This window comes from Drosophila santomea, unplaced genomic scaffold (genome assembly GCF_016746245.2).
Source record: "Drosophila santomea strain STO CAGO 1482 unplaced genomic scaffold, Prin_Dsan_1.1 Segkk81_quiver_pilon_ctg2_scaf, whole genome shotgun sequence".
Classification (NCBI taxonomy): domain Eukaryota; kingdom Metazoa; phylum Arthropoda; class Insecta; order Diptera; family Drosophilidae; genus Drosophila; species Drosophila santomea.
In genome coordinates this window covers 24,845-52,055 of record NW_025319016.1, presented here as the reverse complement: position 1 = coordinate 52,055, position 27,211 = coordinate 24,845, and the positions used below count along the sequence as shown (strand labels likewise).

The 27,211-nt window shown below is 37.4% G+C and overlaps 1 protein-coding gene across 6 annotated transcripts in view; it reads right to left on the bottom strand.

The window, feature by feature from the left end:
* LOC120457831 (serine/threonine-protein kinase haspin homolog) overlaps nucleotides 1-27,211 on the bottom strand; it is an 83,525-nt gene that overhangs the window by 49,366 nt on the left and 6,948 nt on the right. Inside the window, exons 3-4 of one of the 6 annotated variants that reach the window (XR_005617091.2) lie at nucleotides 14,885-15,367; nucleotides 14,051-14,278 (exon numbers count right to left, since the gene is read on the bottom strand). The exons of 2 other annotated variants lie outside the window; for them this stretch is intronic. Coding sequence is in view for 1 of the 4 variants with exons in the window: in XM_039645329.1 (XP_039501263.1) it covers nucleotides 15,317-15,367 (51 nt within the window). In the remaining 3 variants the exon portion in view is untranslated. Of the gene's footprint in view, nucleotides 1-14,050; nucleotides 14,279-14,590; nucleotides 15,368-27,211 lie in introns of those variants that run through there. 3 more of the 6 variants (XR_005617092.2, XR_005617093.1, XM_039645329.1) reach the window with 3 other exon arrangements.

Below are 27,211 nucleotides of genomic sequence, written 5' to 3'. Positions count from 1 at the left end.
ACTTCCCATCCCCTACAGCGCTTAGCATCGAACAGGACATATCTCTTACAGAACTTATTGCTGCACTTAACCAACTCAAAGGAAAAACTCCAGGCCGAGACCGTATAAGCTATCCTATGCTTAAGAACCTATCCACAAACCTACATAAAAGACTACTAAAACCAGCGTTTAAAAAACTGCCGTAAGTTTCATTTCACATGATTTTGCTTCTGCTTCTGAAAAATCAGAAGTCGCAGTCAAAGCATAAGTAAAAATCCCGCAGCGACGAATATCAAAAATCAGCAGCAGTTGCCGTTTTTCGTTTTTTCCCTTTCTGCTTTGCTGTTGCTTTTCATCGTAGACGTTCGTCGCTGCTGCAGCTACCGACGACTTTCGGAAGTCGTCGGCAGTCGCAGCAGCATAAGTCGGTGCCTTCGACTGTTTGCTGCTTTTGATTTTCGTTGCTATTGCTGCTGACCAACAGTCGCAGCAGCGTAAGTCGGTGCTTTCGACTGTTTGCTGCTTCTGATTTTTGCTGCCGAGCAGCAGCATAAGGCGACAGACGCATGAGGCGACAAATTTTGGAAGTCATCCGCAGCGACCGCTGCCGTCGCAGCGTTTATTTCCTCATATTAATTTTACTTGTAAAACGTTTGCTGCTTGATTGACACGTACGCTCACTTGCATATTTCTGCTAGCCATGGCACCAAGTGAAGTTTGGAAATATTTTGAAAATAAGGCAGTCGAGGGCTTAGCTGTATGTAATATATGTAAAAACTCTCTAAAAAATAACAGAATTTCAAATTTAACAGCACATTTACAAAAACAACACGAAATTGATGTTAATGTCATTAGTTTAGAAAATCTTGAAACTTCATCAACAAGTTCTTCTTCTAAAATAATAAGAAAAAAAAAATAAAAATTGAAGTAAATAAAAAACAACTAATAAGATCATATATAGGATTGGTAACCGAAGATAGCATTCCCTTCAATGATCTAAATTCACAGAATATGAGAAACATACTTGATCCAATTTGTGAAGGTCTAAAAACAGCAGAAGAAACAAGAGAGAACGCTATAGTCGAGTTCCCCGACTATATGATACCCGTTACTCAGCTAGTGTAAGTGCGAAGGACAGTTTTTGGCGGTTTGTGGGCGTTAGAGTGGGCGTGGCCAAAAGTTTTTTGGCAAATAGATAGAAATTTACAAGACTAATACAAAACTGAAAAAATATCAAAACATTTTTCAAAAGTGTGGGCGTGGCAGCTTGGGGCGGTTTGTGGGCGTTAGAGTGGGCGTGGCCAAAAGTTTTTTGGCAAATAGATAGAAATTTACAACACCAATACAAAAATGAAAAAATATCAAAACATTTTTCAAAAGTGTGGGCGTGGCAGCTTTGGGCGGTTTGTGGGCGTTAGAGTGGGCGTGGCAAAAAGTTTTTTTGCAAATCGATAGAAATTTACAAGACCAATACAAAAATGAAAAAATATCAAAACATTTTTCAAAAGTGTGGGCGTGGCAGCTTTGGGCGGTTTGTGGGCGTTAGAGTGGGCGTGGCAAAAAGTTTTTTTGCAAATCGATAGAAATTTACAAGACCAATACAAAAATGAAAAAATATTAAAACATTTTTCAAAAATGTGGGCGTGGCAGTTTTGGGCGGTTTGTGGGCGTAAGAGTGGGCGTGGCAACCTGAATCGACAAACTTGCGCTGCGTCTATGTCCCTGGAGTCTGTATACTTAATCTCAACTTTCTAGCTTGTGTACTTCCTGAGATCTCGACGTTCATACGGACAGACGGACAGACGGACAGACGGACAGACGGACAGACGGACAGACAGACGGACGGACAGACGGACATGGCCAGATCGACTCGGCTACTGATCCTGATCAAGAATATATATACTTTATATGGTCGGAAACGCTTCCTTCTGCCTGTTACATACTTTTCAACGAATCTAGTATACCCTTTTACTCTACGAGTAACGGGTATAAAAATGATGAAATTAAACGCAGTAAACTGTAAAAATACATTGGAAATAGTGGCAAATAATATAAGAACACATATAACAGCTGAACTTAAAAACACGTTATTATCTTTGAAAATAGACAGTGCAACGCGTATGTCCAGAAATATTTTTGGAATAAGTGCACAGTATATAAATTCGGCTCAAATAAAATCTATAATATTAGGAATGATTGAGTTGAAAGGTGCAGGATCAAGTGGAGCCAAAAGCCGAAGTGATCAAAGTGCTTAATAAATATAATATAAATTTAAATCAAATCGTATCTATTACTTCTGACAACGGGGCAAATATGCTTAAGGCAACTAATATTTTGTCATTTGTGTCTGAACAAAATAATGAAGAGAACGATTACGAGTGCACCAACGACGATTATTTGGATAAAATAGACTTAATAGAAAAAATTCCCAAAGTTTTAATAGGAAATATTGAAGTTTGTCGTTGTGCTGCACACACAGCACAGCTGGTTGCCCTCGATGTAAATAAATCATTGGACATAATTAAATACCTACTTAATTGTAGGAGTATGACTAAATATATTAGAAAACCATCGAATGGATACCGCGAAATATTTGAGCTTAAAAAATTAAAAGTGCCACAATTAGACTGTTTAACAAGATGGGGATCCACGTACATAATGCTAAAAAACTTGTTGGAAGCGAAAGATATTTTAAATAAAATTGAGTCACTTAAAAACAGAACGGATGAAGAGAATTTTGATGTAGATGCCTCGTTTTGGGATTTTATTGAAACATATTGTAATGTTTTTAGTCCCTTGCAAAAATCTATACAAAGATTCCAAGAGGAGCAACTACATTATAGTAATTTTTACGCACAATGGCTTAAACTAAAAATATTGACCGAAAAAATAGTCAATGATTCAAGTCACAATTTAACAAAAACTATTGGAAATAAAATTTTAAATTCAATAGAAACACGAACAAAAACATTGTTAAATAATAAATTTGTTGTTTCATGCTTGTTTTTGGATCCCCGCTTTCAACATATATTGTCTCCGCAACAAAAAACCGACGCAATAAATCATTTAAAATCAATTTGGGACAGACTATATAGTCTGAACCCTACTGGCAATATGTGTTCAACTCCCAACTCTAGCTTCAATCAAATAGACAACTTCTTTTATGACGAGGAAGACGAAATGTTAGAGGCCTATTTATCGCAAGGCGTTCAATCAAAAGTAAATAGTTCAATAGACGTGTACACAAAAATTGAAAATCTACAACTGGCATATCAAAGATTTGACATAGACGTGCTATCTTACTGGAAAGGAAAGCAGTATACTGACCAGGAGTTATACGCAGTTAGTAACGTTTGTTATGCCGTACCGCCAACTCAGGTAAATAAAAATGGCATAAATAATTTAGGTTCCTTCTTAGATAGTTTCTTATTTTATAACAGGTGTCGATTGAACGAGCATTCTCCACTCTGAGGCTGGTGCTTACCGACTACCGCAATCGATTAAGCCAGGATGTTCTTGAGAACATATTGCTAGTCAAATTAAATCCCACCTTTTTGGACATGGCCATTGATACTTTGTCACTTTTTGAAAACGATGAACTTACTCTTAGTGGTTTATAAAATAAGTAAAATAATAGTTATAACAGAAAGCAATGAAAATTTATTTATGTATCATTTTTCAAAATTCATATACTATTATGTTTTTATTTTTGCTAATTTTGTTTCTATAATTTTTTTAAAATTGATTAGTTGTATTATTTTATAAGCATTATACAAAAAGAAAGTCAAAAAAATAAAAAAGTACAAGAAGTACGCTATAAGTAATTTCCAAAAAATTTAGTCATTCGTAATTAAATAAAAGTCGCGGCTACTGAATGAATTTGTCGCCTCATGCGTCTGTCGCCTTATGCTGCTCGGCAGCAAAAATCAAAAGCAGCAAACAGTCGAAGGCACCGACTTATGCTGCTGCGACTGTTGGTCAGCAGCAATAGCAACGAAAATCAAAAGCAGCAAACAGTCGAAGGCACCGACTTATGCTGCTGCGACTGCCGACGACTTCCGAAAGTCGTCGGTAGCTGCAGCAGCGACGAACGTCTACGATGAAAAGCAACAGCAAAGCAGAAAGCGAAAAAACGAAAAACGGCGACTGCTGCTAATTTTTGATATTCGTCGCTGCGGGATTTTTACTTATGCTTTGACTGCGACTTCTGATTTTTCAGAAGCAGAAGCAGAAGCAATTGTTCGCTTTCTGATATCGCTCGCAGCAGAAGCAGTGAAAAGCAAAAAAATTGCGACTTCTGCTAATTCGACTGCAGCTTTTCAAACACTGACTAAAACTTTTGAACAACATCCTAAGCTCATACATACCTCAGCAACTTAAAGTAAGCAGCGTCATACCTACATATACCCAAACCGAACACGGACAAAACCAACATTAACTCCTACCGACCCATTTCACTCAATCCATGCATATCCAAAGTCCTTGATAAAATAATAGCAAAACGGCTATGGTGGCTAGCTTCAAATAGCAAGCTTCTAGATAACCGGCAAATGGGATTCAGAAAGGGAAAATCGGTTTCCGATTCACTAGCTACGCTAGATTATCAGATAACTGCATCCCTATCAAAGAAAAGCCACGCGTCTATCATCTCACTAGATTTCGCCAAAGCGTTTGACAGAGTAGGCATCCACAGCATCATTGACGAACTCGTAGCCTGGAAAATAGGCCCAAGGATCTCCAACTACATAACAAACTTCCTCACCAATAGAAAAAAACAGTCCTTTCCAACAAATCCTACTCAAACCCCCAACCACTACACAATGGAATACCGCAAGGATCCCCCTTATCTGTGATATTATTCGCAATAGCATTCAACCAATTAAACAAAATACTAGCTGCGCACAAACAATTGGATTTCACTGCTTACGCCGACGACTTCACAATAATTTACAATCTTGGAAAAAAACAAAACAACCTCAACCTAGACGCACTTCTCAACGACATAAATCAATGGTGCAACTACTCGGGTGCATCCCTCTCTACCAACAAATGCAAACATCTGCACGTTTGTAGGAAAAGAACCTGCCACTTCACACTGCATACCAACGATAAACCCATACAAAATGTTACGTCCATCAAAATACTAGGAATAACAATAGACAGAAACTACAGATGGAACAAACACATAGAAAATCTTACTTTAGAACTAGCTAAAAGACTAGACGTCATTAAATGTCTAGCAAACAAAAAATTCTGCTGCAACACAAAAACAATAATATATGTGGTCAAATCAATTATTATGTCCAAAATAGACTACGGCGTACACATTTATGGAAATGCCCCAAAATCAACCCTGAGCAAACTAAGAACGATTTACCACTCAGCAATAAGAATCGCCTTCAATGCCTTTCGTACCACCCCAATAAACAACCTATTGCATGAAGCTAACATACTGCCAATAGAACATAGAACAACATATGCAACACAAAAAAACATCAAAATCATAATCAACTCCAAGTTCTCACCAATTGAAAAAATTTACAACAAAATAAAAAATTCCAAAAGAATACCAAAAGTCCCGTCTTCACTACACAACACAATAGAACAATTAAAAAAAGTAAATATTGATGTATCCCCCAAAACAAGCAGGAAAGAAAAAACCCCACACTGGCTGTGCAGTAATACAAGCACTAACACCTCACTACACACCTCATCCAAAGCAGAAACGGCACCATTAATATACCAACAAAATTTCAATGAATTAAAAAACACACTAGCAGGCAGACACTTTCTTTACACAGATGGATCCAAGTCAGCTAGCGGAGTCTCATATAGCGTAACAACGGAAACAGAAATTATTTACCACCATATACTCCCACAGTACTCCTCCATATATACAGCCGAAATATCAGCAATTCTGACAGCATGCAACCACGCCAGCAAACAACGAGGAAAATTTGCAATCTGCACAGATTCCCTATCAGCCCTAAAAGAAATTGAAAACATAAAAAGCCAAAACTACTACACCACCTCCATCAGAAATATCCTAAACAAATATAAGAGAAATACAATCTTAATTCTATGGGTCCCGGGACACTGCGGGATTCCAGGAAACGAGCTCGCGGACGAAACAGCAAAAAACGCACATAATTTCCCTTTGATTACCCAAATAAACTTTAACACATCAGACATCTAGGAACACATCAAACTAAACACTGAAACCTTTAAAACTTCAATTTTTAACAACTCCTCAATCCACTACAAAAATATTAGCCACGACAGCGCTCCGACGAAAAATATCTTACGATCAGACTCAATAAAATTCACAAGAATAAGACTAGGACACACCAATCTTACTCACAGCCACATACTCAATAAAACTCCACCACCAATCTGCACAACCTGCAACACCAACATAACATTACAACATATATTACTCGACTGCCCTGACCTTCAGCAAAACAGATCGAACCTCTTGAAACAAACAATTAGAGAAATCACCTCATTTGAAACAATACAATTCTTAAAAAATACAAAACTTTACCATACTATATAAGCAAAAATAAAAATAAAAAATCATATCCATAAATATCAACACTACACATAAATAAATTAGCTTTAAAAAACTACTACATAGTTATTAACCGTAAAATATGAACCTCACTTGTACATATAATATAACCAAACCCAAAAAAAAAAATGTATATAACTTAGCTTAAGGCCCTCAGCTGCTATAGCTAATCCAAAATTCCGCATAATTTTAATTATGCGTTAATTTCTCAATAATAATAATAAAAAATAAAACGTGCCAAAAACAGAACAAAAAAAAAATCATCTTTAAACATCGACGTCCACGGAGCCTTAAAGAAGAGAAGGAAGTCAAATTCAAAGGAGCCTCTACCAGCAGCAGAAGCAGCAACAACAGCAGCAGCAGAAGCAGCAACAGCAGTAGCAACAGCAGCAACAACAACAGCAGCAGCAACAACGACGACATCAGCTTAGTCAAAACAAGAATTTTCTGTTTATACAAACACACATATATATATAAATACATATACAATACATACACACGTACTATATATATTAAGAACTTACAATCAAATCAAGCCCATCTATATAAAAAAAAAAAAAAAATTTCAAAATGATGTCAGAAAAAACTATTTAATTCCTTAAGAAGCAGTCCGAAATTATTTTGGAAATTAGAAAGTTAGAAGTGAAACCAACATTAACAGATGTAGAAATTCTAAATTTAAATGAGCTTCAAAAATGTTTCATTGCTAATCTTAGCAATTTATTGAAGATCGGCGTTGTCGATCATGAATATTTAAACACGAAGCAGTATGATTTAATAATGATGGTGTTAGAAAAAATTAAAAATAAAAATGAAAAAATTAAGGGCGAGTCGTTAGAAAACACTGTCCCTAAATCAAACACTGTCCCTAAATCAAACCACCCACCCTACATTAAACCTTGAAATGGGTGGTCACACTGAAAAAGAGGGTATAGCACAAAACAGAAAGGACAACGCTTTTAAAGTATTATTCCGAATTAATGTTGGCCAATTTCGAGTATATCTAGAAGATACGTCTAAACTAATAGACAGTAGTCCAGATTTTCTTAAAATAAGGAAAAAAAAAATTCAATTTTTATGGCATAAAATAGATAACCTGATCGAACAGGTTAATAGTCATTTTGAGAATTCGCTATCTGAAAAAGAAATTAGCGAACTTTAATTTGACAAACAAAATATTCTAACAGCCATTAATAGTCGACTCAGTGGCACAATAAATAAAGCTGAAATGTCGACTGTTGTTAAGGCGGAGGAGTTACCAACCCTGCCTAAAATACAGATACCCACTTTCTTTGGTGATTCCAAAGAATGGGATCTTTTTAATGAACTCTTTACAGAGCTCATACATGTGAGAGAGGATCTCAGTCCTTCTCTCAAATTTAATTATCTAAAGTCAGCATTAAAAGGAGAAGCCAGAAATGTCGTTACTCATTTACTGCTCGGCTCTGAAGAAAATTATGAAGCCACTTGGGAATTTTTAACCAAGCGGTATGAGAATAAAAGAAACATATTCTCAGATCATATGAATTGGCTTATGGATATGCCAAATTTAAATTTGGAATCCAATAAGCAAATAAAGACATTTATTGACACGATTAAAGAGTCAATTTATATCATAAAATTAAAGGCACTTTCTGATGTCATGGACTTTTTAGAGCAAAGGCTCAATTCTATATCATCATTTTCACAAGAAGTAAAACCTGTAAAGAAAATGATTAATAATAACAAGAATAAAAATTATAGTGACAATTGTCCATATTGCAAACTACCAGGGCATTATTTAATTCAATGCCATAAATTTAAAATAATGAATCCAGCAGAACGGTCTGACTGGGTAAGAAAAAATGGGATTTGTCTAAGATGTCTGAGGCATCCGTTTGGTAAAAAATGTATAAGCGAGCAGCTTTGTTCGACTTGTCGTAAACCTCACCACACTTTACTTCACTTTGCAGGTCATAATCCAGAAAAAGTGAATACGTGTAGAACAACAGGTCCAGCCTTGTTGGCCACGGCCTTGATTCAAGTAAAGTCGAGGTATGGAGGCTTTGAACAATTAACAGCATTGATTGATAGTGGCTCTCAAAGCACAATCATTTCAGAAGGGTCTGCACAGATTCTAAAATTTAAAAATTTCGGTCTCATACTGAAATAAGTGGAGTATCTTCCACAGGAACGTGCATCTCCAATCACAAAGCGGTTATTTCGATAAGAAATTCTCCGAAAAATTTAGAAATTGAAGCACTTATTCTCGCAAAGCTTATGAAGGCACTTCCAGTCAACACAATTAATGTTGATCAGAAAAAATGGAAGAACTTTAAATTAGCCGACCCCGATTTTAATAAACCGGGTCGTATTGATCTAATCATTGGAGCAGACGTATATACTCACATTCTGCAAAATGGAGTTATAAAAATAGATGGTCTTCTTGGGCAAAAAACTGATTTCGGGTGGATAGTTTCCGGATGTAAAAAATCCAAAGGAAAAAAAACCATTGTAGCCACAAAAATAGAAATAAAATATTTAGCTCGCTACTGGGAAGTGGAAGAAGAAGAAAAAGATTATATCGAGTCTGAAATCTGAGAAAATAAATTTATCAAAACAACAAAAAAAGATTCAGATGGGCGATACATTGTGTCAATTCCATTCAAGGAGGATGTCACCTTAGGAGATTGAAAGAAACAAGCGATAGCTTGTTACATGAATCTGGAAAAAAAACTAAAAAGAAATGAAAAACTTAAGGTTGACTACACTAAATTCATGAATGAATACATGGATTTAGGACACATGATTGAAGTGAGTGATGAAGGCAAATATTTTTTACCGCACCAGGCAGTGATTAAAGATTCAAGCCTTACGACCAAATTGAGAGTAGTTTTTGATGCTTCAGCAAAAACTACGAATAACAAAAGTTTGAACGACATAATGTGGGTTGGGCCACGAGTTCAAAAATATATTTATGACATTATTATTAAATGGAGAAAATGGGAATTTGTGGTTTCGGCAGACATTGTAAAGATGTACCGACAAAAATATCAATATATTTTATGGAGAAATTCTCCAAAAGAAACAAGAGAGAACGCTATAGTCGAGTTCCCCGACTATCTGATACCCGTTACTCAGCTAGTGGAAGGGAGAAGGAGAGTCTTAAACACAGTTTTTGGTGGTTTGTAGGCGGTTTAGTGGTCGTGGCAGAAAGTTTTTTGGCAAATCGATAGAAATTTACAAGACTAATACAAAAATGAAAAAATATCAAAACATTTTTCAAAAGTGTGGGCGTAGCAGCTTTGGGCGGTTTGTGGGCGTGGCAAAAAGTTTTTTGGCAAATCGATAGAAATTTACAAGACCAATACAAAAATTAAAAAATATCAAAACATCTTTCAAAAGTGTGGGCGTGGCAGTTTTTGGCGGTTTGTGGGCGTTAGAGTGGGCGTGGCAACATGAATCGACAAACTTGCGCTGCGTCTATGTGTCTGGAGTCTGTATGCTTAATTTTAACTTTCTAGCTTTTGTAGTTCCTGAGATCACAGCGTTCAGGCAGAAGGACACGGTCATATCGACTCGGCTATTGGTCCTGATCAAGAATATATATACTTTATATGGTCGGAAACGCTTCCTTCTGCCTGTTACATACTTTTCAACGAATCTAGTATACCCTTTTACTCTACGAATAACGGGTATAAAAATTAAAAAATATAAATTAACCACAATCACTTACGGAACTGCATCTGCACCATATTTGGCTACCAGGGTTCTGGTAGATATTGCATATAAATGTAAAAACCAAGTTATTAGTGCAATAATTAGGAATGATTTCTATATGGATGAGGTCATCCATATAGATGACTGGAGCTGATTCGGTAGAAGAAGATAATAAATTAATAACATTAATTTCCCATGAATTGCAGAAAGTTGGATTCAACTTAAGGAAATGGATTTCCAACAATTCCAAAATATTAACCACTGTGGAGGACACAGGGGAAAATAAGGTTATCAATATTATCGAAAATGAATGTGTTAAAACTTTAGGACTAAAATGGGAACCTCAAAATGATTTATTTAAATTCAGCGTAAATTGTAATGAATCAAAAAATATAAATAAGCGCGTTGTGTTATCAACGCTAGCAAAAATATTTGACCCGTTAGGATGGTGGCACCAGTCACTGTTTCAGGAAAACTTTTTATTCAAAAACTTTGGATAAATAAAAGTGAATGGGATCAGGAATTATCCATAGAAGATAAAAATTATTGGGAAAAATATAAAGAAAATTTATTATTGTTAGAGAATATTCGAATCCCAAGGTGGATTAATTCAAACAGTTCTTCAGTCATTCAGATTCACGGATTTGCGGACGCCTCCGAAAAAGCATATGCTGCAGTAGTCTATGCTAAAGTAGGACCTCGTGTTAATATAATAGCTAGCAAAAGTAGAGTCAACCCTTTAAAAAATAGGAAGACAATTCCCAAACTCGAGCTGTGTGCAGCTCACTTGCTTAGTGAATTAATCCAGAGACTAAAAGGATCAATTGACAATATAATGGAGATCTATGCTTGGAGTGTTTCCACGATTACCTTAGCATGGATTAACGGTGGTCAAAGTAAGATCAAATTTATAAGAAGAAGAACGGATGACATTAGGAAATTAAAAAATACTGAATGGAATCATGTTAAGTCAGAGGATAATCCAGCAGACTTAGCATCCAGGGGAGTGGATTCTAACCAGTTGATCAACTGTGATCTTTGGTGGAAAGGTCCGAAATGGCTAGCCGACCCAAAAGAACTTTGGCCTCGGCAGGAGTCGGTAGAAGAACCTGTCTTAATAAATACGGTATTAAATGACGAAATAGATGATCCGATTTACGAAATTATAGAAAGGAAATTCCTAATATAGAAGAGAGGCAAATAGTTTTATTAAAGGATGAGAATTGTCATCCTGCAAGATGGCCTTTAGGAAAGGTGGAAAAGGTACATAAGGGGAATGATGATAAGGTCCGGGTGGCTAAAGTAAAGATGCAGGAAGGATATATCACTAGACCCATTACTAGATAATATGCAAAGTCAGTTATCGGAACTTGAAGAAAACAATAAATTGTTTATGATGCAGTCTAGTTCTAGAAGCAAGCGTGCTCCTTTCGAATTTATGGGTTCCTTGTATCATATTTTATTTGGTATAATGGATGAAGATGATAGAGAGCAATTAGAAGAAAATATGAAGAATTTGTTAGATAACAAAACAAACATCTGTGGTCGATTCAACTTCTAATCTATTAAAAAGAACCACCGAAGATGTTAACGCAAATTTTAGGAGTATGGAAATAAGAATTGAGAACATGACAAAAGTTCTTAAAGAAAATTATTATGTTTATAAGGAATCAATAAAATTCTTTATGGTTACGAAACAGCTACACTCATTGATTGAAGAAGGCGAAAAAATTCAAGCAGGTATTATAAGCTTGTTGATTAATATTAATCACGGTAGGCTAAATATAAATATTCTCAGGCCAAATCAGCTTAAAAAAGAAATTGCCAAAATTCAGCAGAGTCTTTCGGAGAACCTAGTAATTCCAGGAAAACGGGCAGGTACGGAACTTAAGGAAGTATATACACTGTTAACAGCCAGGGGTTTATTCATCGACGATAAATTGATCATTAGTGCAAAAGTGCCTCTGTTTAGCAGGCATCCATCCAAATTGTTCAGGCTTATTCCGGTGCCAATTCGAAATGAAGATCGGATAATAATGGTGCATACAACGTCCGAATATTTAATTTATAATTTTGAGATAGATTCCTATCACATAATGACGGAAGCCACATTAAATCAATGTCAGAAATGGGAACTAAATAAGAGAATATGCAAAGGAAGTTGGCCCTGGAATTCTGGCAATGATAATGCATGTGAGATTCAGCCTCTAAAGCCAAATAAAGCGGCGAACTGCATCTATAAATCAGTAGTCGACTCTAAAAGTTACTGGGTAGAGTTAGAAAAGAAAATTAGTTGGTTGTTTAAGGTTCCTGTGAATTCAAAAGTCCGTCTGCAATGTACTGACTCTAAAATTGAATTGTTTGATTTGCCTCAGCAAGGAGTTTTAAGCATTGCGCCATATTGTACGGCAAGAACCGACGATAAAATTCTAGTTGCCCACCATAACATTTAGTCCGATAGCGAAGAATTATTATCAACACCTTATATAGGAGAAGTTAATGAAGTGCCGAAGATTATTTGGGATCCGCTGAAACTATCAATATTAAATCATACTGAGGAATTTGAACGATTGAATAATGAAATTAAATTTATGAAAGAGAATCATTAAAAATTGAAAGATTTAGATTTCCATCATATTTCCAGACATGCTGGATTAATTATTGCTTTAATAATAATGGTAGTATTAATAATATATTTCATACGGAAATGTGCTGTGCAACAAAGAATGCAAGCAATAATCTTTGCAGGTCCGTTGCCAGTACTATAAATATCAATAGTAAATAAAAAATAAAATTATACATATATAACAAAAAAAATATACAGTCCACTATATCGTTGTTTAAGAGAAAATGTTCTTCTACATAGAAAAAGCGAAATGTTTAAAATAAGTTAATTGAGTACAAATTGTTGAATTAAAAATAATAAAAGCCATAATTGTAATCCAATAAAATTAAAAGCCATTGAAATCTTAGTTGCAAAATAAATGAACGTATATCAAGTAAATACAGTCCACTACTGTTATAAATGCAACTAATATACAAATGTACATCTCAGCTTTGCTGGCCCTTTGGAAGAATGTTCACACATGAACACGAATATATTTAAAGACTTACAATTTTGGGCTCCGTTCATATCTTATGTAAATGAATCGAGAGCGATAATTTATATTTAGGATTTGGTTATCTAAGGCGACATGGGTGCAGTGCTCAAAAACATGTAATCTACATGAGTCAGTCACTTGAGATCGTTCCCCGCCTCCTAAAATAGTCCCTTAGTGGGAGACCACAGATAAGGTCCTCGCCGCTCAAGATAGGCAGATGTGCCGGAGCGTGGGACCTCGATAAGGGACTATTTACTTAGGCCTCTGCGTAGGCCATTTACTTTAAGATGCGATTCTCATGTCACCTATTTAAACCGAAGATATTTCCAAATAAAATGAGTTTCTTACAAAAACTCAACGAGTAAAGTCTTCTCATTTGGGATTTTACACTCGCTTTAACAATTAAATTCGGTATCCCGGGTTGAGTCTCTTATCCGACGTGGAAATATTCGCGAGCGAGGTACTGCCGCGGCCTCGCGGGTTTGGTGGCGAGGAGGTGGGCTTGGGAAGCGCCACTGTTTCTAGAGTGAACTGGGCTCTCAAGGCGAACACCCTGTTAGTCGCAACTAACGGCTGCGTGCCTAGAGGACGCCGGGTGAATTAACATCACGTCAACCCCACCTCTGCTCAGACTGGTGGCGCCGGTACAACGCTTGCTCGGTTATTATGGACGCTCCAGGAAATCGCCTTGTTTACTTACGGAATCTCCGACACAGTCGGAGTGGTCTTCACTACAGTCCCGCCGCGTACTCGGGTCCTTGATAGGATTGGACCCACCTGTTTAAATGCTTTCGGACTCGTCGGGCCAACGTTATTTGTCTTAAAGGACCTCAGCTACTTGTGTCTCAGTTCGGAGGCTTTCCTCGTCCCGAACGTCTCAACGTAGCGATCTTGCTTCTTGCAATCGGCTGCAAGGCTAAATGGGTATCTAAATTTTACAATAAAAATAAATTAGACTAAATGTATTAATTTTGTTTTTAACTTTTCGCTTATATTTTTTTTTTAAACAACTGTTTACTTCTAAAGTACTAACAACGGACGTGCAAAGGATATTGCTTGCATTCTTATCCTAACAGCACATTTCCGTAGGAAATATATTATTAATATTACCATCATTATTAAAGCAATATTAAATCCAACATGTCCGCAAATATAATGGAAATCTAACTCTTTCAATTTGTAATGATGTTATTTAAAAAATTTAATTTCATTATTCAATTGTTCAAATTCTTCAGTATGATTTAGGATCACAATAAGCTTCGGAACTTCACTAACATCTCTTATATAAGTTGTTGATAGTCCCACTTTCCTTTCGGACCGAAATTTTCTAAAACTTTAACGTCGGTTCATGCCGTACAATATGGCGCAATGCTTAAAAATCCTTGCTGAGGCAAGTCAACCAACTTAATTTGAGAGCCTGTACAATGTACTCGGACCTTGAAATTTCAAGGCACCTTAAATAACCAGTTGCTTTTCTCTTTCAACCCGCCAAGTAACTTTTAAAGTCGACTACTGTTTTTTAGATACAACTCACCGCTCTTTCAGGCCTTAAAGGCTGAATCTGCATGCATTATCAATTCCAGAAATCCAGGGCCAACTTTATTTGCATATTCCCTTATTTAGTTGACATTTCTGATATTCAGGCATGCTCCGGTAATCGTAAGATTTTTTCGATTTCGGCCAAATCGTACAATTTTGTTTTTAGGTGCTCTGGTTTTCGCAAAATTTTTTGTATCGATTTGCTATCGGAATGTTTTATTTCTCATCGCTTCTTGCTGCTCAAACGCCTGTTTTATTTTATTTGTCAAAATCAGACAACGTGAAAATGCCTTTTATATTTGCCATTGCTTGCTTTGAAGCCAAGAAAAGGCAGAAATGGGAGTCCTTGAGAAAATCTAGAGCTGTCACCTTTTTCACAGTTTTAATTTCGATGTTTGCAATTACTTTTTTACTACACTTTGACCACTTAAGTAATTAAATTAAATAACATTATTTGCAAACAATATTGTTGGCCCTCCTGTAAATTAATTAATAAATTATTTTATATTTATAAGTATTTGTACATGCCTGTTTCGTTCCACGTGGCAGAATGATTTTGTAGGGATGTGGAATTAACATCAATAGACCACTGAGTTAACTATTTTTTTCCCCTTAGTAAATAAGATCTGATTTGATATAAAAAAAGGCTTTTGCTTTTCATTTCGGCCAGACAAAAGAGCCCGTTTTACAAATTCTTACAATATCGAAAATAGAGATTGAGATCGTGGATACCGTTATTATGTGATAAGAATATATTTAAAAATTATAAATTAAATATTCGGATGTTGTATACACCATTATTATCTTATCTTTATTCCAATTGGCACCAGAATGAACAAATAGATGGGTGCTTACTAAACAGAGGCACCTTTGCACTGATAAATTTGTAGTCGCTAAATAAGACCGTAGCTGTTAACAGTGAATACACCTCCTTAAGTTCCGTACCTGACAGTTTTCCTGGAATTACTAGATTCTCAGAAAACTATTGCTGAATTATTGCTCTTTCTTTTTAAGGTGATTTGGCCTAAGATTATTTGTATTTAGCCTACCGTGATTATTATTAATCAAAAGGCTTTTGATAAAAGTTATAAGATAAAGAATTTTATCGATTCTTTATAAACATAATGTTGTTCTGGTTATCTAAGAAATTCTTCATATTTTCTTCAAATTGCTCTCTGTCATATTCGGCTTTAATTCTTTTCAACAGATTTTATTCCTTGCAAGGCACAAATTTTAGCAATGAGTCTTGTGATAAATCCATCCTGCATCTTTATTTTAGCCACCAGGACCTAATCATCATTCCCTTAATAGACTTTTGACACTTTTCCTAAAGACCAACTTGCTGGTTGACAATTTTTATCCTTTAATAAAACTATTTGCCCTTCTTCTATATTTGGAATTTCTCCTTTCAATTAATGCCTTTGCTGGAGCGTATGCAAATATTTATTTTTCCATTTTACCCAGAAATCTTTTCTCATTCACCTATTCCAATAAAAAATTACCTGGCATTAACAATTCTTGTTGGTCCATCACATTTACTATACGGTATAATGGTCTTGAGTTTAAACTTCTATTTGCTTCTTGTATCTAAAAAGGGTTGACATTTGCCAATCAATCCAATTCTTCTCCAGCTGCGCTGCAATCGCTAAATGTTCTTGAATGGCAAAACGTAATTCTAGATCTAATTTACTATCTGATCTAGCTCCTACAAAATATGTTCCGTTATCTAAATATATATTGGCACATTTCCCAAGTCTAGCAATGAATTTTCTGAGGGCAGCTAAAAATTCAACAGAAGTAAGATCGCTTTCCATTTTTAAATGTATAGCTTTGGTTGCCATACCTTTAAATGCTTTAAATGTTTTTTATCCGCGGTTTGTTTAACACTTAACAAAGTAAGGACCTGCGTAATCTAATTCCGTATTTATGAATGAAAATGACATAGTAGCCCTATATTTTGGTAAATTTCCAATTTTTGGCTGAGCAGTATTTGCCTGTATCTTGCACACTTTACACATTCTTTTAAATATTTTCTCAGTGAATTTTTTAAACAGAAAATTTAATATTTTCGTTGGATGTATGTTTGCATTATGTTTTGCTATGAGCATTTTTTAATTAATAAGTTTGTTATGAAACATTTTTCTAAACTTATCGGTTGCTTAACTTCAAATTCTGCATTTGAGTTTTGCAGTTCTCCGTAACTCTCAAAACCCCATACTGGGCCAAAAATCGATTCAATGACAATATTTTATTATTTGTCTTAATTGCTTTGCTGTTTTTTTTTGGCACTTTATCTTGACTGAATAGAATAGATGGATATGCTTAATTTTTTGTTTTTATCTGCACGAATGTATTTATGTATTCTACTATTCGGACTGGTTAGAATCCACTCCACTCCACTGGTGCTAACCATCCTAATTATTTCACTCATTATTTCATTCTTAAATTTAATTGCAGTATCTACCAGAACTCTGGTAGTCAATATGGTCCTGATGCTGTTCCGTAAGTAACGGTTTCTTCTGGAGAATTTCTCCATCAAATATATTAATGGTAATTCGAACGTCGGCGAGTGCAGACGTGTTTCTTTCAAGCTACGAATAGCAAGTTCTAAAAACTACAACAGTATAGTGAAAGTTAAACACAAAGTGTAAAGTGCAGTTTGCACAACTAACAATTATTGACTATAGTAATTATTTATTAAAATAAATAATTATTCCATATTGTTCTGGTAATTGTTATATGTGGACTTAGAACAATGAATCAAAACGACATACGTTCTCAGCGACAATGTGAACAAGACGAGCGCCGGCTCTCTTTACAACGCAACAATGCATACTTTTCTTTCGTCTCACCGCAAATCGGTGATCGAGCACCCTCACCTTCAACTAACTCGAAACTTTTGCCCTCAGAGAACGACAGACCGCGTTCTTGCTCACCCTCTCTGCCTGCTTCGGCTCACAAGTCGTGGAGCGAAGAGACCGCCTCTCCTACCCCGCTCCTCTCGCAGCGCCAAACGACCGTCCCGGGTAACTGTAACACTGCAATAACGAGTGCAGTGACCTCACTGGCAACTGTCACTGCTACCACAACAACAACTTCGTCAGCGGCCCAACTAATTATCGCTGTGCCAGCTGTAAATAATTCAGCAGCACTGACCGTTTGCAACAACAATAATGCACGCAAAGAAGAATCAAAACAAAAGCAGAAGTCGATTTCGACTGTGCAGACTGGCATGGATCGCTACATCCAAATCAAGAGAAAGCTCAGCCCTCAAAACAATAAGGCAGGTAATCAACCCAAAATCAATCGAACCAGCAACGGCAATGAAAACTCTGCAGTAAATAATTCAAACCGATATGCTATCTTGGCTGATTCTGCGACCGAACAACCCAACGAAAAAACGGTAGGGGAACCAAAAAAGACCAGGCCTCCACCAATTTTCATACGAGAACAAAGTACAAATGCACTTGTAAATAAACTCGTTGCTTTGATTGGTGACAGCAAATTCCACATTATCCCACTTAAAAAAGGAAATATTCATGAAATAAAACTACAGATCCAAACAGAAGCAGACCACCGTATAGTGACTAAATACCTAAATGATGCTGGTAAAAACTACTACACATACCAATTAAAAAGTTGCAAAGGGCTACAGGTAGTACTTAAGGGCATTGAAGCAACAGTGACACCAGCTGAGATAATTGAGGCTCTGAAGGCCAAAAACTTTTCTGCAAAGACAGCTATTAATATTTTAAACAAAGACAAAGTTCCGCAGCCACTATTCAAAATAGAACTCGAACCAGAGCTCCAGGCACTAAAGAAAAACGAAGTGCACCCAATATACAACTTACAGTACTTGCTACATCGGAGGATCACCGTGGAGGAGCCGCACAAACGTATCAATCCAGTTCAATGTACTAATTGCCAAGAATACGGCCACACCAAGGCATACTGCACCCTTAAGACCGTATGTGTTGTCTGTAGCGAACCTCATACTACCGCAAACTGCCCCAAAAACAAGGACGATAAGTCTGTGAAGAAATGCAGTAACTGCGGGGAAAAACATACTGCAAACTACAGAGGCTGTGTGGTGTACAAAGAATTGAAGAGCCGCCTAAACAAACGTATTGCCACAGCACATACATACAACAAAGTCAATTTCTACTCTCCGCAACCGATTTTTCAACCACCCCTAACTGTCCCAAGCACTACTCCAACAATTTCTTTCGCTAGCGCCCTAAAATCCGGACTAGAAGTGCCCGCCCCACCGACAAGAACTGCTCATTCCGAACATACACCGACAAACATCCAACAAACACAACAAAGTGGCATCGAAGCTATGATGCTATCCCTACAGCAAAGCATGAAAGACTTTATGACGTTCATGCAAAATACTTTGCAAGAGCTCATGAAAAACCAAAATATCCTGATTCAACTTCTTGTATCTTCAAAATCCCCATAATGGCTTCCCTACGGATATCTCTGTGGAACGCAAATGGCGTTTCACGGCATACACAAGAGCTCACACAGTTCATTTACGAAAAAAACATCGACGTAATGCTACTATCAGAAACGCACCTCACAAATAAAAACAATTTTCATATACCAGGATACTTGTTCTATGGTACAAATCATCCAGATGGTAAAGCTCATGGAGGCACTGGAATACTCATCAGAAATCGCATAAAACACCACCACTTAAACAATTTTGACAAAAACTACTTACAATCTACGTCCATAGCCTTACAACTCAACAATGGTTCAACGACTCTAGCCGCAGTCTACTGCCCACCGCGCTTTCCAATCTCTGAGGATCAATTCATGGAATTCTTTAACACACTAGGTGACAGGTTCATCGCAGCGGGTGACTATAACGCCAAGCACACCCATTGGGGATCTCGACTTGTGACGCCAAAGGGTAAGCAATTGTACAATGCGCTTACGAAGCCAGAAAACAAGCTAGACTATGTATCCCCGGGTAAGCCTACATACTGGCCAGCAGACCCAAGAAAAATCCCAGACCTGATCGATTTTGCAATTACTAAACATGTCCCCCGCAACATGGTCACCGCCGAAGCACTAGCAGATTTATCATCAGATCACTCACCTGTTTTTCTAAATATGCTAACTCGCCCCCACATCGTCGACCCACCGTATAGACTCACAAATTTTAGAACAAACTGGCCAAGGTATCAAAAGTATGTCTGTTCACACATAGAACTAACGACGGCATTATCTACAAAGGAGGATATAGACAAGTCAACGGAAACTCTTGGAAACATTTTAGTTTCGGCTGCAAAGGCTTCAACCCCGCCAGTGACGTATGCAAAACCAAACTACATCAAAACTAATCGCGAAATCGAGCGGCTGGTATTAGATAAACGACGCCTACGAAGGGATTGGCAGTCTAATAGATCACCAATTACAAAGCACATGCTTAAGATAGCCACACGCAGGCTTACCAATGCTCTCAAACAAGAGGAAAAAAACAGCCAACGTTCATATATCGAGCAACTCTCTCCCACCAGCACTAAGTACCCTCTTTGGAGAGCTCACAGAAACCTAAAGACTCCAATAGCGCCAATTATGCCACTACGAAGTCCCTCTGGCACCTGGTTTCGAAGTGATGAAGAAAGAGCCAGTGCTTTCGCTGACCATTTACAAAATGTATTCCGACCAAATCCCTCTACCAACACATTTATTCTCCCTCCTTTAATAGCAGCCAATCTAGATCCTCAAGAACCCTTTGAATTCCGACCATGTGAACTAGCAAAGGTTATCAAAGAGCAACTGAACCCAAGAAAATCGCCTGGCTACGACCTAATAACTCCAAGAATGCTCATTGAACTCCCAAAGTGTGCTATTCTTCACATCTGCCTGTTGTTCAACGCAATCGCCAAGCTTGGATACTTCCCTCAAAAATGGAAAAAGTCGATCATAGTAATGATTCCAAAGCCAGGAAAAGATAAAACGCAGCCATCATCATATAGACCGATAAGCTTACTAACATGTCTTTCAAAGCTGTTTGAAAAAATGCTACTCCTTCGGATTAGCCCTCATCTTAGAATAAACAACACACTTCCAACACATCAATTTGGCTTTAGAGAAAAACATGGAACCATCGAACAGGTCAATCGAATCACGTCAGAAATTCGTACTGCTTTTGAACATCGAGAATACTGCACAGCCATTTTTCTAGACGTCGCGCAGGCATTTGACAGAGTGTGGCTCGATGGACTTTTGTTTAAAATAATCAAGCTGTTGCCCCAAAACACACATAAGCTACTGAAGTCATACCTATATAACAGAGTGTTTGCAATAAGATGCGATACAAGCACTTCACGCGATTGCGCAATCGAAGCTGGAGTGCCGCAAGGCAGTGTACTGGGTCCAATCTTATACACCCTGTATACGGCGGATTTCCCCATAGACTACAATCTAACAACCTCCACGTTCGCTGATGATACCGCGATACTCAGTCGCTCCAAATGCCCAATAAAAGCCACGGCACTCCTATCCCGACACTTAACATCTGTAGAACGATGGCTTGCCGACTGGAGAATTTCAATAAATGTCCAAAAATGCAAGCAGGTTACCTTTACCTTAAACAAACAAACATGCCCACCACTGGTCTTGAATAACATATGCATTCCACAAGCCGACGAGGTAACATATCTGGGTGTTCATCTGGACAGGCGGCTCACTTGGCGCAAACATATAGAAGCCAAATCGACACATCTTAAACTTAAAGCAAGGAACCTCCACTGGCTCATAAATGCTCGCTCTCCACTTAGTCTGGAGTTCAAAGCTCTTCTATACAACTCCGTCTTAAAACCTATCTGGAATTATGGCTCCGAGCTGTGGGGCAACGCATCTAGAAGTAACATAGACATTATTCAGCGAGCACAGTCAAGAATTCTGAGAATTATCACTGGAGCGCCGTGGTACCTTCGGAACGAAAACATACACAGAGACCTAAAAATCAAATTAGTAATCGAAGTAATAGCTGAGAAAAAAACGAAGTATAACGAAAAGCTGACCACCCATACAAATCCCCTCGCAAGAAAACTAATCCGAGTATGCAGTCAAAGCCGGCTGCACCGCAACGACCTCCCAGCCCAGCAATAAACTTATTAGGGCATTAATGAAAAAACTATCACTAAGTGAAAGTTAATTAAGTTAGATTAAGATTTGAACACTTATTGTTAGTCTCTTAACACAAAGGGAAGATTCAATAAATAATAAAAAAAAAAAAAAAAAAAAAAAAAAAAATATATATATTAATATTTTTAATGTCCTTTAATGTCCGCCGAAACCACAAAAATTCTTAATTTCTCCATTTAATAATAATGTCAAAAATATCTTAGCTGAGGCTTCAAAAACTACATCTCTCTACTCTCTCTATGGTCGTGAGGCTTGAAAATCAAATAACAAACTCGATATACAGAAGAATCCGGTTATAACGACTACGCTTATAGCGTCAGTCCGGTTATTGCGACGGAATCTGGATGGCTTGGTTGGTACCCATAAAAAGTTATATAAAAGGACCTCCGCTCAGTACGTCTCCGCTTTTAGCGACAAACCACTTATACCGACGAGATTTTTCATAATTCAACCGGATATTGCGAAGTTCCATATAAAAACAAGAGAGAACGCTATAGTCGAGTTCCCCGACTATCTGATACCCGTTACTCAGCTAATGGAAGTGCGAGGGAGAGTCTTCAACACTGACAGTTTTTGGCCGTTTGTGGGCGTTAGAGTGGGCGTGTAAAAAAGTTTTTTAGCAAATCGATAGAAATTTACAAGACTAATACAAAAATGAAAAATATCAAAACATTTTTTAAATTTTAGACGGTTTGTGGGCGTGGCAACATGAATCGACAAACTTGCGCTGCGCCTATGTCCCTGGAGTCGTATGCTTAATCTCAACTTCGTAGCTTTTGTAGCTGAAATCTCAGCGCTCATACGGACGGATAGACGAACATGGCCAGATCGACTCTGCTGTTGATCCTGATCAAGAATATATATACTTTATATGGTCGGAAACGCTTCCTTCTGCCTGTTACATACTTTTCAACGAATCTAGTATACCCTTTTACTCTACGAGTAACGGGTATAAATAGAGCAAAATAATGCCCACAATTTTAAGCATCAATCGACAGAAATGTATGTATATATCAGTGACCGACGTCACAAAAATGTTTACAGCGTTCGTGTGCAGACCTCATGCCTATATTCCGTGAGATGTTATATTTTTAGTTTTTTCTGCTTATTTCCAATAATATATTTATGCGTAAAGTCGCCAAATGTAAGTTAATGCACTAAATGCTTTAAATGTTTAAATGTTTTATGTTAAAACATATTACGAGCATGGCAACCATAAAATAAACAAAAAAAAATTTTTTTCACCTTTCTGTTAGTGCGTCTTCCGGGTATAACGACGTAAAATCGACTGTCTCTTGAAAGTCGCTATAACCGGATTCCACTGTAATTATTTTCTTCTTCTTCAATTTCCCAATAGCGATCTAGACCTTTTAATTCTACTGTTGTAGCTACTTACAATAGTCTCCTTTGGAGTTTCTACATTTGTTTGCTATTTTTGTAACTCCATTTTGCAAAATGTAAGGTTTATAAAAATCGGGGTCGGCTAATTTAAAGCTCTTTATTTTTTTTATCCGTTCTGCTGGATTGAATTAAATAATGATTCGGTAGATTACAATATACACAATGGTCACTATAATTTTTATATCCGATACTCGTAAAGTAAAAGGGTATACTAGATTCGTTGAAAAGTATGTAACAAGCAGAAGAAAGCGTTTCCGACCACATATATACATATATTCTTTATCAGGATCAATAGCCGAGTCGATCTAGCCATGTCCGCCTGTCCGTTCGTCTGTCTGTCCGTCCGTATTGGTCTTGTAAATTTCTATCGATTTGCCAAAAAACTTTTTGCTCCACACACTCGAACGCCCACAAACCGCCAAAGCTGCCACGCCCACACTTTTGAAAAATGTTTTGATATTTTTCATTTTTGTATTAGTCTTGTAAATTTCTATCGATTTGCTAAACCCACACCCACTCTAAGGTCCACAAACCGCCAAAAACTGTCAGTGCTGAGGACTCTCCTTCTCACTTCCACTAGCTGGGTAACGGGTATCCCATAGTCGGGGAACTCGACTATAGCATTCTCTTTTGTTATTTATGTTAGTATTAACAATTTTCTTTACAGGTTTAACTTTCTGTGAAAATTAATGAATTGAGTTTTTGCTCTAAAAAGTCCATAACATAAGAAAGTGCCTTTATTTCTATTGTTCTTTGAATCAAATATATCTAAAGAGTTTTTATTACATTTTCGCAGAATTATGTGAGCAAAAATTGCATCCACATCTTTCTTAATTGTGCCTTTTATTTTATATATATTGAATTATAATATTGAATTAATTGTGTCAATAAATGTTTTTATTTGATTATTGGATTGATCACTTAAATTTAGCATATCCATAGACCTACCTATTCATGGGTCCAGAGAAAATTATTCTTTTATTCTCATACCACATGGTTAAAAATTCCCAAATGGCTTCGTAATTTTTTCCAGAGCCAAGCAACAGTTATGTAAGTTGTAAGTTATAAGTTATGTAAAGACCTGATTAAAAAGATCCCACTCTCTGGAATCACCAAAGAATGTGGGTATACAAGATTTAGGCAGGGTTGGTAACTCTTCTACTTTAACAACCGTCGGCTTGTTATCTGAGTCGACTATTTATGGCTGTTAAAATATTTTGTTTGTCAAACCCAATTTCACTTCTTTCACTTTATTTCAGTTTCTCAGGGAATTTAGTTTTTATATATTTAATTTTTATTTGTACCAACGACATTATTATTACATCATACCATCATACTGCTTAAAGTTCAAATAACGCTATAGTCGTGTTCCCCGACTATCTGATACCCGTTACTCAGCTGCTGGAAGTGCAAAGGAGAAATTTCCATACAGACAGTTTTTGGCGGTTTGTGGGCGTTAGAGTGGGCGTGGCAAAAAGTTGTTTGGCAAATCGATAGAAATTTATAAGACTAAGAAAAAAATTAAAAAATATCAAAACATTTTTCAAAAGTGTGGGCGTGGCAGCTTTGGACGGTTTTTGGGCGTTAGAGTGGGCGTGGGAAAAAGTTTTTTGGCAAATCGATAGAAATTTACAAGACCAACACAAAAATTTAAAAATATAAAAAAAGTATAGGCGTGGCAGTTTTGGGCGGTTTGTAGGCGTTGGAGTGGGCGTGGCAACATGAACCGACAAACTTGCGCTGCGTCTATGTCTCTGGAGTCTGTATGCCTAATCTCAACTTTCTAGCTTTTATAGTTCCAGAGATCTCGGCGTTCATACGAACAGACAGACGGACGGAGAGATGGACGGACATGGCCAGATCGACTCGGCTATTTATCCTGATCAAGAATATATATACTTTATATGGTCAGAAACGCTTCCTTCTGCCTGTTACATACTTTTCAACGAATCTAGTATACCCTTTTACTCTACGAGTAACGGGTATAATAAGCTGAAAGATTAACGTAGGAGATGGTTAGGAGATGCTTAAAGGAGATGGCCTTTTTTTGTGTCCTTTACCATAGAGAGGGAAACTGCAAAGTTATGTAGAGGTTTTACTTTTTCAAACGCCAACACTCGCTGAGTTGATATTTCAAACAGATTTTTTATTTCTTGGTCCAAGCTTTTGATCCACAAAGCATTTTTGTGGGAGTGTATATACTTTTATTTAACACGTTGTTAGTTTTAACGAGATTCCTGCGAGAAGTGTGTGTGTGAAAAGTTTGTCAACGACAAATGGGGGTAACCATTAAGATCATGTTAATTAGTTCTCAATGAAAAATAAGCAGCTCGGCTAGCTTGTGGCCAGGTCGACAACACGATTCCTTGCTGGTTTGACCCCTTTTATGCGTCTGATTTTCGATTGTAGGGGCGAAAGATTATCGTCAAGTTTAAGATGATGTCGTTCGTTTTTTTCGTCCTCGAAGCTCGTTTATGTAGTCGGCTGACCATTTTCGCCAAAAATGTTGCCTAGCAGCAGTCACGGCGTCAAACCGTTCCAGATTTATAATAATTTACGTTTGGATGGGGCGTTCTGGACGAGCACGAAGAGTTTTTCCTCTCAGCAAACGGCCTGGGGTAAGTTCTCCGAGTTTAAGAATGGCTTTTACTTCAGTTGTGACAGTGCAAAGTTTTTCATTAGTGAATCTATAAGTCGTCAGTGTTCTGTAAAGTAGACCCTTTGCGCTCTTCACGCCCGCTTCCCAGAGCCTTCTTAAGTGCGCAGCTCTAGGAGAAATAAAATGAAATGTTGCAAAGTCAGTGGTTCCCTGCAGTTTGGGCTTATAGTTAAAGCAAGACATGCAGGAACGTACGATTTGACGAGCAAAATCTCTGGCAATACGATCCAGTATTCCAGACGGATCAGGGTATCTAGTCCTTTGGCTTCCTTTGTAGGATGCGCGAAACGAAAGAACTGAATTTGGTCAATTGTTTAAGAACATGGTTATTGACCACTGTTGAACAAAACATGCTCTTTCTTTTTTCCAAGTTCCAGACGATTTCATTAAGAACCGCATAGACGCTTGGTGTTCTGATGTAGTTGCGTCGTGTGATACAATATTAGCAGGATTCGCTGCTCTAGGCACAAATCTCCACTTGAAATCCCTTGTTAGGATCTGAATTCTAGAGATTCGGTTTCCGACGAATGCTGAGAGTGTCACAGTGTTGCTTTAGCCAGTGAAGTACGATTTGCGAATCGGTCCAGAAGCATGCTGCGTTTTGCTTATCATGCTTTATTTTGGCGTACAGTTGCGCTAGCAAGTTCGGTCCACATAATTCCAGTTTTGAAAGAGATCGCCTGCGCCAGTGAGCAAGTCATCCACGTAAAATGCCGACTTAATGACTGAAGAGTCGAGTGGATAGTCTGTGCTATGCATCTCAGCGAGATGGTGCGTCTACGTATTGCCAAGAACGGGGCCGAAGCGGTACCGTAGTTCACCGTGTTCAGTACGTACGAAGAATGTGGTCTGGAAATGCGCTCCATAGAATGTACTGGTATTTGAGGTCATTGATGTCAATACTTACTTGCCTGCACATTTTTGTCACGTCTGCAGTGATAGCCTAAGCCGATAGAGCCTAAATTGTCGAAAACCACCCTGAGCTTGTTCAGGGTGCTAGGTTTAGTGACACAATGATGAGGGATGTAGTAGTGTGGTTCGTGCAACTTAGGACAAGTTACTAGAGACATGTGCCCCAGTGTCTAATACTCTTCCATA